This window comes from Leucopleurus acutus (genome assembly GCF_964270905.1).
Source record: "Leucopleurus acutus genome assembly, chromosome: 11".
Classification (NCBI taxonomy): Eukaryota; Metazoa; Chordata; class Mammalia; order Artiodactyla; family Delphinidae; genus Leucopleurus; species Leucopleurus acutus.
The window spans coordinates 99,455,139-99,467,988 of NC_139152.1; the positions used below are offsets into that span (position 1 = coordinate 99,455,139).

At 62.6% G+C, this 12,850-nt stretch overlaps 1 protein-coding gene across 1 annotated transcript in view; it reads right to left on the reverse strand.

Annotated features, from left to right (window-relative positions):
• Positions 1 to 321: 321 nt before the first annotated feature.
• The window catches only part of KIAA0930, a 40,282-nt gene continuing 27,753 nt past the window's right edge, over positions 322 to 12,850 (reverse strand). The window contains exons 3-10 of the mRNA XM_082850785.1: positions 9,399 to 9,524; positions 9,221 to 9,298; positions 8,812 to 8,913; positions 7,418 to 7,558; positions 6,643 to 6,837; positions 3,715 to 3,877; positions 2,409 to 2,567; positions 322 to 2,085 (exon numbers count right to left, since the gene is read on the reverse strand). Of these exons, the coding sequence (XP_082706911.1) occupies positions 2,045 to 2,085; positions 2,409 to 2,567; positions 3,715 to 3,877; positions 6,643 to 6,837; positions 7,418 to 7,558; positions 8,812 to 8,913; positions 9,221 to 9,298; positions 9,399 to 9,524 (1,005 nt within the window). The 3' untranslated portion in view covers positions 322 to 2,044. The remainder of the gene's footprint in view (positions 2,086 to 2,408; positions 2,568 to 3,714; positions 3,878 to 6,642; positions 6,838 to 7,417; positions 7,559 to 8,811; positions 8,914 to 9,220; positions 9,299 to 9,398; positions 9,525 to 12,850) is intronic.

The following is a 12,850-nucleotide window of genomic DNA, read 5'->3' on the forward strand; positions in this document are numbered from 1 at the left end:
AGCACGTTCACGCGTTCCTTGCAACTGGCCCTCAGTTACCCTTCGAGGCAGAACTTTCGTTTGAGGAGGAGCCGATTTCTGGCTCCAGTGTGGGCGGACCCTTCTCGGGCTCCTCCCCCATGAGAACGGGGAGGGCGGCTGCACTGCGCATGTGCGAAACGACCTCATCCCTCCGCGGCAGATACGTTAGGACTGCATTTCTCCCAAGAACTGAGCCAGAGTCTTCAGACCCCAGAAGACCAGGAAGAAAAGGAGCCTGAAGGAAGAGCTGTAATTCAGCTGCCTCGGACACAGACGTGGCTGCAGAGTTGGGCTCCCCGGAGAACACTCACCCGGCACCTGGGAACACCGGGCCAGGCTCACGGCTCCCTGAGGCGCTCTCTGCTCCAACACTCTGGGGCGTGACCTGACCGTGCTGCGCTAAGACAGTTTTGGAACGTGAAGCTGTGCGGGGAGCTGAGATGCAGCCGAGCACGAGCCGGGCGCTGTCAGAGAACGCAAGAACGTTCGCCCCGACCCCACCACTCACCTCCCCGGCCTGGTGACCAGGGTGTGGGGTAGGGTAAGCGTCCCGATGGTCTGCCACCTGACCTGAGCTATGCAGGAGGGCTGGCCATCTCGCCCTGACCCGGTCGTGCACCGGAACCCTGGAGACTGCGGTGAGGTAGGTGGTATCAGCCCCATCGACAGGTGGGCAAACTGAGGCAGAATGAAATGCAGTAGCTCGCTTTTAATAACAGCATACAAAATCTGGAGAAGCCCCAAAGTAGTCCCCGGTTCCCGGAGCCCAACGCAGACCCTTAGAACGCGCAGAATGGAAACGGACGTGAAAACGCGCCCCTCCTCCTCTCCGTCTTCTCCCCCAGAGGATCTCTAACCCTAGGACACCAGGAACCCTTCAAACACTCCTGAGGACGCAAGCAAAACAGAGCAGCAGAGACCCAGCTGATGGCTTATTCCCGTGGGCAGGGAAACGCTTCTGTTCTCCAGGGGGCTCACGGTTTTCAGAAGAGCGCAATGTGTCACCACAGGTGGAAACCCCTCAAGCTGGAACGGGGCCTGACAAGCCACATGGAAGCCAGTTCCCCTTTGCCTCAGTGACTGGTCTGAGAAATGGGACCAGCACGCCCATTCAAAGGAAATACGCTCTAAGAAACCAGGGAAGATGAAACACCCTATCCCCTCCCCTGGCCCCAGAGGACGGAGGTTCTGCCTGGAACCTTCCTGGGAGAACGCAGACCCCTCCTCGCCCTTTGGCAGGGACCCCACCCTTCTCCTGCCCGGCTACCAAGCACTCTCTCCTGCCCTCAGAATCCAAATTCCGCAGGCCACGCCAGCTGAGGCGCAGATGGGGTGGCTGTCTCCAAGCTGGAGGTGTGTGTGTTGGTGATGCTCTTTGGCTGGAAGCAAAGGCCATTCTGGCAGGATGGGGGCCTGTCTGGAACCGGGCACGGGGTGAGGTATTCCCAGCCCAGGGCAAAACCATCAGACAGCCGTGTTCCCCGCTCCCCGTGGAAACCCATCTACAACCAGGAGTAAACGAGGGAGGACAGACGATCGGGACTAACTTGGATGCTGAAGGTCATCGGTACAGTGTCACAAAATCGGAAACCACTGTTCCTTAAGTGCTGACAGTCTGACACACTGCGTGCCCCCAGCCAGTGGTCTCTGCCTGCCGCCTGTCGGGATGCGTACATCGGGTCCGTAGGGCTGGACTCCCTCTGGATGCTGGCTGCTCCTCTGCTCTCTCTTATGCCTCTTGGCATCTCTGGTCCTCTTTTGGTGCAGAGAGTTCTCCAGAGACGGGCTGAGGGTGCCGGGTGGGTGGGCAGGAGCAGAGCCAGCGGGGAGGAGAACGAGGCACTTCAGTTTGGGCTGGTGTTGGTGGAGCTGGCCCTGGCCCCGGGAGTCGAGTGGTCCCGCCTGGCTCCGGCTGCGGCGCTGGGTGGTCCCGGAAGACCCCAGTGACGGTGGACAGGTAGGCACTTGGCAGCACTCCCAGGACTGGGCAGGGCTGGAGGCTCCGCGTGGGCCCCGCACACGGCTAGGTCATCAGGATGGGCTTCTGCCGTACTTCCAGGATGTCTAGGGTGGCGGGGAAGACGCGGGCGGTCACACCCCCAGTGCTCCATTTATGAAGGAAGCACGCCACGTCGTTCACGGGCGTTTTCTCTTCCACCCCTCAGGTGACTGCGGTGCTGTGACCGCCCTCCGTGCAGACAGGGAACGAATGGGCTTGGAGCAGCTGCACCGCCTGGCGAGGCCACGGGGAACGGGGCTCACGCGGGGACTCTGGAGCCACTGCCCGGCACCGCCCTGCGGCCCGTCAGTGACAGCTCTGCCTCCCCCTCGACTACACCTTCAGGGGCCATGGTTTTCCCAGAGGTCCCACACAAAGTCAAAATTACCTGTTAAAATCCGGTGCAGCGGCAAAGTGACGTAGGTTAAATGTGCATAAAGAAGGAAATTCCCGTCTGTTCGGTTCAGCTTCAGCCAGGACCCGACCAGGGAGCGCCCCGTGCCGGACAGGGACCGAGACCGCAGGTTGGTGGCATTGTGCAGGTCGGCTGGAGGGGAGAAGGCCGGTCAGGCCCAGGCGGCGGGGAGAACACCTCCCATTCCAGGTGGCGCCTCCCTGGCCCAGCTCGACCCTCTGCTGGGCGCCCCATCGCCCCGGCCTGCAACACCCAGTGCCCCTTCCTGCCTATCCAGCCCAATCCTACCCCTCAGGGCCCACCCCTCTGAGCCCTCCCTGACACCCCCTTCTCTGTCCTGGAGAGTCTCCTCTGTGGGGTCTGGCCCATCGCCACACTGTGTCACTTCGCTGCTCCCCTCTGGTACTGTCTGTCACTGGGAGGCCATGGGGGTGAGGCTGGGATGACCTGTCACCATCAGCCTATCTACGGGTCGCCTGGGAAGGCAGGCTGGGGGCTACGAGTGCTTTCCTGCTGGTCTGGAAGTAAGCCGAGGTGAGGAAGGCGCTCGCCCAAGCTCACTCAAGAGCAGGTTGAGGCCGGTGCCGGCGTCTCCTGGCCCTGGCCAGGGTCTCGTCCAGCAGGCCCTCTGCCTCTGGGTCCTGCCAGTCAGGACCGTTCAACGCCACAGCCCAGCTCCTCCAGATGGCTTCCCGCTGCTCTTCTGACGAACACGGACCCGCCGCCCCGCCGCACGGCTGGCTGACGGCGGGGCCCATGTGCACAGAGGCAGCAGCGGGAAGGTGCAGGCCAGCCAGGAGACACTGCACACTGAGTGGCTGAGAACCAGGGCCTCTGCGACATCCGGGCCGAGACGCCCAGCGGGCTGCCAGACAGACAGGCCCGCGGGCTCGGGGAGGGCAGGTGAGGCCTGAGGGGACCGCACGGAACAAGGAGAGACCCTGAGGGATGCCCCCCCCACCCGGGGTTCCAGAGCGACCTGAGAAGAAAAGCCAGGGAGGGAGGTGCACGCGGACCACGGAGCTCCCCTCACCCGGCAGGCGTTTCCCCCACCCGCTCGGCCGAACAGGCAGACCAGTGATGTCGGGAAGGCTCTGAACCCCTGAAATCAGTGCAGACTGCCAGCTGTGCCTCACACGCTGAGCGCTGAGAGCGCCGGGCTGGGGGCGCCTCTCGGTGGGCCTCTGTCTGTCTGTCCATGGCTCCGTCCCCGCCCGGGACGGCCGGCCCTCTAACTGTGGATGGGGGAAGGAAGCAGCTTGGGGAGGGGCAGCGTCACCTCCCCCGTCATCCTCCCGGAAGAGTTCCTCGCTGTCGTTGGCCGAGTGAGACTTCTTCATCTCCGCCATCCGGCTGCGGGGCACCTTCCTCCTGAGGGACGGGGAGAAGAAGGCGGGCCGGTGGTTGCGCTCGGGCGTTGGGGGAGTGCTGAAGGAGGTCACCTGGGAACAAGGGGCGAGTCACCAGAGCGGCCCACCGACCCGGGGTCCCAGTGCCCACCCACCTCCCGCCTCGGACGACAAGGACACCCGCCCTGCTGGGGCCCAGCGGGTGCTGGCCTCCAGCGCTGCCCCGGGAGGGACCGGGCTGCCCTCCTGCGGGCCTCAAACGCCAGTCGGAGGGTCGTCAGAGCCCAAAGCAAGCCTGGCCGCTGATGCGGCTCAAGCACCCGCCACGGCACCGAACCTTCCCAACCTCCCACAACGGGAACCGGCATCAGCCCATCTGACAAAGAAGAAACTAAGGCGGGACAGCGACCCTGACGTGCCCGAGGTCACCCAGCAGGATGGTGGCCACACCGGGTTGCAACCCAGGTCTTCTGCCCCTAAGGCCATGCTCTTCACCCTGATTTCTTCTTTTGGCTACTATGTCCCATCCCCCCTCTCTCCCAGCATCCTTTCATAGACGTGCAGTGGCCAAGCGGTCCATGCTTCCATCTCCTCCTCTCCTCTCTTCCAGCCACACTGCCAGTCACCACCCATTCTCCACACCCACTCAGGGCAGCACTAAGGACAGACAGGCACGTGACAGTGGTCCCTGCCCTCAAGGAGCTCACAGTCTGCTGGGGGCAGGAGACCCAAAAGTGACAACCACAGACCGAATGTTGTTGTTGAGACAGAAAAACGGAAGCACAGGATACAGGGGAGCACAGAGGCAAAAGGAATCAACAGCCTGGGAAATCAGGAAAGGCTTCCCGGAGGAGATGCCGCTTGAGCTGGGTCTTGAAGGACGAGTAGGAGTTCGCTAGGTGAAGAAGGGGGGGAAGGGCGTTCCAGGCAGAGGGAACGTGGCCCATCTCCTCCCTCCTCCCCATGCAAACAAGAATCTGAGGAACAAGACGAGCTGGGACTGAGACTTCGGGAGCCCCATCAGCCTCCTCGTCACGGCTCCGACATCCACCAGAGTCCCGGCGGCCGCTGGGCTCCAGACGGTCCTCCCACAAGCCAGGGAAGGTTTTTAAAAGATAAAAAACAAACACCAGAAACCACAATACACACAGAGTCTGCATTTGTCATGCGCTGGTTACAAACGACCCCTCTGGAAAAGGGAGGGGACAAGCGACAGTGAGCACAGAGGTGGAGGGGGCCTGTGCAGTCCTGGGAGGTCAGGGCCTGCCACTGACAGCTGCGTGACCCTGGCAAGCCCCTCCCCTTGACCCCAGGCCTCCCTGCTACTATGGGCCAGGGACTTTCCCAGGCACCGTCTCCTTCACCCCCGCAGCCACCCTGAGCGAGAAAGATCATCACCCCCATTTGACAGATGGAAAATCAAGGCCCCGGGCAGGTCTAGTAACCGATCTGTGGTCACTCGGCAAACAAGTGGCTGGAACGGGCACCCAGGTTTGTCCAGCCCAAGCCCAGGCCACGTCTTCACAAGGGGTTTCACATACACATTCGTTAGGGCCTCAGTGGGCAATTTAGGACCAAGGAGAAGAATAAACCTCCTTATCTCGACTGTAAACCCCCTCTATTCCCAAGACAACAGAGGCCCCTGCCTGGAATTCTCACCCATCATCACAAAAAAGAGCATTTATTGTTTCTGTTCTGCTTATAAAACACAGTCATTGCAGAAACTTCAAAGCAAAAAAAAGACATACAAAGAAGGAAAACCGCCATCTGACTACCTGGAGATGTGCAAGGTGAACGTAATTTTACAGAATTAGAAGTATTTCACGTACGCGCTCCCCCGTCTAAGGCGCGCCCGCAGTGATGCGTGACTTACACGCTCAGGAGCCATTTTCCCAGGCAGACCAGCCGCCGTCCCCACAGCGGCTGTGACCTGAGGGCCCCATCTGATGTTCAGCGGCTCCTCTGAGCCCCCAGCACCTCGGGAGGCAGGTGTTTTCACCCCGTTTCTGGATGAGCAAACTGAGGCTCAGGAGAAGAGATCTGTCCCAGTTCACGCAAGCAGCAGCACCTGGATTCCAGCCCCCCAGCAGCCCCTCTCCTGGAGGTGCCCCCAGTACCCTGTCTTCATCCAAGACGCCCAGCTCTGAGCTGCCCCCTCTGAAGACCCAACTGGGGCAAAGCAGCCAGCGGGCTGGAGACTTTCCCCTGCCTGAGCCCTGGGGCCCCCTGGAGGCTCTGTGAATAAAGCTGCCACTGACCTCAGCTTCCCACCCCTGGGGAAGGACAGTGGCTAGAAAGAGCAGGGCTCAAATGCTCAGTGCTGTCACACGAGAGCCATGTGACCTGGGACAGGGCAAGTAAATCAGGCAAGCCTGGGTCCCCAGGCCTGCAGACCCGAAAGCTCAGGCCCACCCACGGGCTGCTGGTGGCCTCCCAGCAGTTCAGGTGTACAACACCTTGTAAACGAGTGGCCCGGGCAGAGAGAAGAGCTAGGCGGCCCCCAGGGCCTCTGCGCTCTCTGGCTGATGCTGCTGGGGCAGGAGGGGAGGCTGGCTCCTCCTCACCCCTGGCTCACCCTCCGGGAAGGCCGGTCACGTGCCCACACTCGCCCAGCAGGTCCAATAAGGCAGGCGCCAGAACCCTGGAGACGGAGCCCCACCGCAGCGGCCGCTCAGGGCCCAGGCGCTAACCTGCTGTGCGACCCTGGGCAAGTCACTTGCCCTCTCTGAACCTCGGCCTCCTCCCCAGAAGGCTGGGGATGATGACACCTACCTCACCGGGGGCTGTAAGGATCAGGGAGACGGTGGGAAGCAGTTCTGAGGGACGGGAGGCCCCTCCCCAAGCTGCGCAGCCCTTACCCGCTCGTGCATGGGCGAAGCCGGGCTGGAGTCCTCTTCGGTCCCGCAGGGGGACGTGTCACCAGTGGACACACGGCTGACCGCCATCTCGGCGTGGCCCTTGCCCTGTGGCCCCTTCATGCGCACAAACTCCATGTTGTTGTACTTGTAGAAGCCAAAGGACATCTTCTGTGCCATGCGGGCAGCCACACTCACCTGCGGACGCGTGGGAGAGGGCCTGAGTCAGGCAGGTAGGGATGCCCGCTCCCTGGGGGCACGAGCAGCCCCTGAGGACTGCCAGCCCACCTCCAGGGGGACCGAGCCCCGGCTGACCTGGGCTCGCCCACGAGGCAGGGCAGTGCCGGGGCGCTACGGATCCCTGGCTGATGCCCCTCTCAGCCCGATGACCATGCCCCACGCAGGGCCAGCACAGGCCGGGAAGAGAGCCCCAGCCCAGTGGGACCTGAGACCACCTCCCCTGTCCCTTCCTCCCAGGCTCCAGAGAGAGGACGTCCTCGGGACAGTGCTCAGCTGTGGGAGAGCGGCCCGTCCACCTGGACTCCTCTCCCCTCAGTTCAGTCTAGCAGGGGCTAATCCCAGGAGGGTCTTCCCTCGGGGGCCGGAGTGGGCCGGAGTGGGCCGAGACGTGCTGTAGAGAGCACAACACAACCGCCTAAGGGGGCTCCGGGGGGCTGCGGCGCTCCGAGGAGGGGCAGGTACAGCTCCGAGCCGGGCGAGGGCAGAAGGGGGCCTGGGGGGCGCCTGCCCCTGGGCCCTGCACCGGCCCTGCACTCACGCGGTTGTCGTACACCTTCTTGAGCGCCTCGTAGCGGATGGAGCCCTGAAAGATGACCCCTTGGAACGTGTTGGATTTGTCACTGGCCACCAGCTCCACACAGACCATCTCTCCTTCGCCCACGGTCATGTCGCTGAACACCTGGGGTGGGGCGCGAGGCAGAGACGGGTTCATCGCCTGCCAGCTGCCACCACCCAGCCGCAGCCCGGCTCTCGGCCCAGCACCCTCTCACTGGCCCAGGGCGGACTGCTCAGGAACTCCCACTTTGCAGGTGGGAACGCTGAGCCACAGATGTCAGGGTATTTGCTCAAGGCCCCCCGCGGCTCCACCAAGACCAGCACAGGAAGGCGGACAGGCTACCGCGGGGCGGGGGCAGCGTCTACAAGGGGGTGGGGTTGATAACGGTGACTCTGGGACCGGAAGAGGACGCACCCACCCTGGCCACTGGAAGGACACTGCCCCCATCACTCTTCCTCATGCCAGGGAGTTAAACGGTCCACGGGGACCGTCTGGCCCGCTTTCTAGGATCTCCTCCACCCCGGCTGTGGGCACTCGGCCCACCCGCCCCGAGCTTCACGGCTCGCGTGCAGGCACCAGCTCAGGCGCCCGACGGATGGACCGCCCGACCGCCAGGGTGGCCTGCGGGGGACTCCGCACCCCGCCCCTGCTCGAGTCACCGCTCCCGGGGGCCAGCGTACAGGCCGAGCTCTGAGGTCACACAGACTGAGGTTCAAATCTCAGCTCTGCCACGGATGAGCCGTGTGAGCCTGAGATGCCTCAACACACCAATCCAATCGAGAAGAGCCCTGAAACACAGGCCCCTTCTTCCTGAGTCCTCCCAGGGCCCCGACCCACTCCGGTGGGTACCGGCACCGCTGCCAGGGCCTCGACAGGGGAGAGTGGCTGGACAGGAGCTGGCAGGGTCGCAAGTGGGAAGCAGCTGGGTTCCGGGCACCCCACATTTCCCAGTCGAGTCACCTGCCTTGGGCCCCAGTTTTCCCAACCTTAAAATAGAAGCTTGGTCCACATGACTTCTAGAGCCCCAGCCATCTTGGACATCCTAGGATCCCAAGGTGTGGAGGCCCTGATTCAGAGTTTAAGGGCCATAACAATGATTCCTCCCGCCTGGGAAGCACTCTCTGTAGGCATTTACGGCGCATTTTCCCATTATTCATGAGCTCTTTGACCTTTCAACTCTGATGCCCATTTTACAGATGAGAAAACCGAGGCTCTGAGCCAGGTGAACTCACTTGCCCCGAGTCAAACAGCAGGAAGAGCGCAACCCCAGCCCAGCGCCCACCGCCTTTCTGAAGGCGTGTGAGGCCTGAGGGAAAAGCGTCTCGTATTCCCTCGTATTCCCTGATGAGGGGGAGCTAGAGGGAGACAAAGCCCACCTCCTCGAAGCTGTCGATCATGAAGAAGATGTTGGGGTAGCTGATCTTGGATTCTTCCCCTTTGCTGTCCATGGGATGTTTACTGGGGGATGCGAACACTTGCTGAAAGAAAGGAGATGCGAAGGACTGAGTGTGGCCCCGGCCCTGCACCCAGACCAGGAGCCACTCAGTGGGGTGGAGTGTGCTGCCCAAGGCACAGGTCACCGCGGTCACACTGCCCAGAGCCAGGCCACGCTCAAGGTTGCCACTTGGGAAGAAGCCATCTGGGATGACTGGTTTAGCGCTCCTGAGCAGGACATAGGCCCCCGGGGGCTGAATGGACTTCTGGAGCTGGACGCTCACTTCGGGGCAGGGAAGGCAGCAGGAGGACTTGCCTCCCAAGTAAACACGGGGCAGCCAGAGGGCTCACCTGGGATTTTTTCTTATGGACGTGGATGTCCCCGCCATCAGTTCGTGTGCACACAGCACATGTCACCATGTAGTCCAGCTGGAAGAGAGCGCAGGACGGGGGTGTGGAGGGGTCTGCTGTCCCTCAGGGCTTTCTGACAGCCCCCCTCCTGGAGCCCTGCCCCGCGGCTCCCCTGTACCTTCTGCAGGATGAGGTTCAAGCAGACGCTCTCCTCCCAGTCGATGTCAGGGTCTCCGAGGCCCGGCAGCTTCTTGGAGTCCCGCCGGTACACCTCCACCTCCACCTCGGGCTCGGCCTCAGCCAGCTGCGAGGCCCAGGGCAGAAGTGAGTCCCAGCCCCACGGGGGCGTCTTCTCCCTCACCACTGCACCCGCCAGGTGCTAACACAGACGTGGACTCCTTACTCCTGGGCTCTCTAGCTATGCGACCCAGAGTTCACCAAGAACTCAGCCTCCAAGGTTGTCCCTCAGGCCCTGCGGTGGGTGGGGGGGGTCCCAGCAACCTGTGCCGCCCACGCTGCTCTCCTCACCTCGCCTACAGGCGGCCCGTCCACCCATCCACCCTCCACCACTGGCCTAGCGCAGGCAGCCCTGGGGTTGCCATGGTGACCGGGTACCGCTAGGCTGCAGGGCGAGGAGGGGGCCAGAGGCAGCCCGGGCTTGCCGCAGAGAACCCGCAGCGCGCAGGCGCTTCGGTAGGGCCCGCAGCACGCCTGCCAGGGGCTTGCCTTTCCGTTCTTTTGAGCAGTGCGGGCAGAGAAGCTGCCTGGGAGCGGCTGTGTGGTCTCCTCACTCCCCCTCCCTGCCCACCTCGCACCCCCAGGCCTGCGGGATCTCCCCACATCGCTGCCCGCCGGCTGCCTTCCAAACACTACTGGCAGATGTGACATGGCCCAGCCCGGCAGGGTGCCGTCGTACGTGCGCCTGACACGCCCCTCCCACTCTGCGTGTGCCGGTCCCTCCACAAGAATGTCCTCAGTCCACTGCCATCCCCTCTCTCTGTCCTACAACATTCCGGCCAGGTGTCACCTCCTCCTCTTTGTGGGTCCCCAGACACCCGCACTCTTCCCACCATCACAGCACCGACGGCTCCACGTGCCACTGGCCATGCTGTCTGTCCATCCCAACAGACTGCGGGCTCCCCGAGGACCGGGCCAAGTCTGAGTCATTTTGTGCTCCCAGTGCTGGGAGAGAGGCATCTGTACAGAGCTCACGGCAGGTGTTCGATGGAACATTCCAGCACGTGAACAGCTAGACTGCCACACACTCCCATGGACTCAGGCTCCCCCCCCGACCTCAACAGCCCCCAACCTTCAGGAGAGCTCGCACGTGGCCCCGGGCCTCCTGCTTCAAACTCCTCAGTCCTGAGTCCAGGGTTCTTTCCCCGCGAGAAAGAGACCATCGTCTGCCCATTCCTTTCGCCTCCCTGCCCGGCCACTCTGGGAACACGCAGACCTGACCTCTCCTTGTTCCCGCCTGCCCGCCTGGAGAATTCAAGGCCAAGTCAGGCTAAGAAAACCCTCCCTGACTAGAGCCGGGTCCTCTCCAGGCACCGAAATCCAAGGCACAGCTGAGAGTCTCAGATGTGCCCAGTCCTTACTGAAGCCTCTGGTCTCCCTGCCTTTGAGAAAACACCAAGATTTTGCAAAAAAAAAAAAAAAAAAGTCATCTGTAATCTGGACCCCAGCAGATGCCAACAGGCCGGAGAGGCGGCGGACGAAAGTCGGAGCCCACAGCTCTGCTGCCTCCCGGCTGTCTGCCCCCGGGCAGATGCTCCCTGGCTCCAGTCTCCCCGCTGGCGAACCGTGGAGGGAGCTGTGCCGAGGACAGAGGACAGCGCGCCGATCACGGGAGTCGCCAGCTCCGAGGCACCCAAGACTCTCACCGCCCTCCGCCAGGGGACTCGTGTGGTCACATCGCCCAAACCTCTGGCCCCCCAGTTGTGTGCGATGGGATGGCCTTAACCCGGCCCCCTTTTCCAGGAGAGGCTGAGCCCTAGAGAGGAGCTGACTGGACTAGGTTACAAGGCCAGTCGGGGGAGACGCTGCTGGACCGGAAGGGTGGGTGTGGTGACCGGGGACCTTGGGCCAGGCTCCCGAAGGCGCTCAGCTCAGGACCTCTCCACCCACACCTGCCCCCAAATTCCACCCCTCCACCCCTCCCAGGGCTCCCCCTGCCCACACTGAGTGTGGCTCGGGTCCCACCCAGCACCAAGGCCGTGCAGGCGAGGCCTGTGCCACAGCCTCTGGTCACCAGATCCAATGGCCCGTCCCCCTCTCGTCCTGCATCCCCACGCCTGCCCACTTCTGGAGCCCTCCACCTCCCCAGCCAGTCGCTCAACGTCTCCAGCTGGTCCCTCCCACGTCAGGCTGGCTCAGGGCTCTGTCCTAGGCCTCTTTGTTACTCCCCCGAGGCTCCCTCCTCTTCCCATGCCATCTTGGTGCCCATGGTCCCAAATCTGTAGCTCCTCCCACTGCCTGGAAGACACCGCCATCTGGATGTCCCACGGGCACCTGCGACTCAACCCGTCCAACACCTGCCCTCCTCCTGTGTCCCCTCCAGATTCACCCCGGGCCCAAGCCAGAGACCTGGCTGCCCGGCCAAGCCTTCCCTCCGCCCCACATTCAATCACCTGAAGCCCTGCTAGTTAAGCCCACTTCCTGGGCCTTCCTCGGAGTTGACCCCACCCCGACACCCCTCCCTCTGCCCGGCTCGGCGCAGCACGGCAGCTCCTCACTTCTACTCTGACGCCCCCCAGCCCTTCCCCCACCTATGCGCGAGAGCCTGCCACATGGAACTCTGACCACGTCCCCTTCGTTGGTTTGTCAGGCTCAGTGGTTTCCCAGGGCTCTGGGGATAAAACCCAAATTCTGGTCACTGCAGTTGCCACACTGTGTTGGCGCCACGCGATGCACTTCAGGGTCCCAGTGCCCACTGGCCCCAGTGACAACGCGGCCACACAGCCAGCTGCTGCAGACACCAGATGGACATCAGAGGACCCTGGCCACCCCCTGGGCCTTCCTGCATGACACGCAGCCCGGCCAGACCAGCCATGCGGCCGCCGGCATTGCAAGCCACCATGCCTCCTCTGCAGCGGGTACCAGGCCTGTCCATCTGCAGAAAACCCATCACGCGTCAGGCTCAAAGAGCAGGCACACGGCAGGGGAGGCACCAGCCCCAGGTAACAAGCCCCGGCCCGGGGCTGCAGGCCCTGCGGTGGGCACGCTGCAAAGACCTGCCTCCACGGCCCTCCCGTTTCCGTGTATTTAAAGGGAAGCAACGTGTTTCCATGTTTGGCATACAGGTTGGTTAAACATTTTACAAAATACTAAATAAAGCTTCTGAAAAACATGCAAAGTCTGTTCGATCAACTGCTCTACACAAACTTAGCGGATGAAACACGTGAGGCGACTCATTCCACCTGTGAGCCCTCGGCTTCCTCTTCTGTAAAGCGGGGATAATAACCCCTGCCCTGCTGGGTCGCTGGGAAGACACAACGAGATCGGGAGGCAGAGAGCTCAGCACCGTGTCGGGTGCGTGGTGAGCGCTCAGGGACTGGTAGGCACAGCATCGTCACCAAGCCGGCTCAACTGCCCGCGGCCAGGGAGGACCCCAGCCCGCTGGGGTCAAAA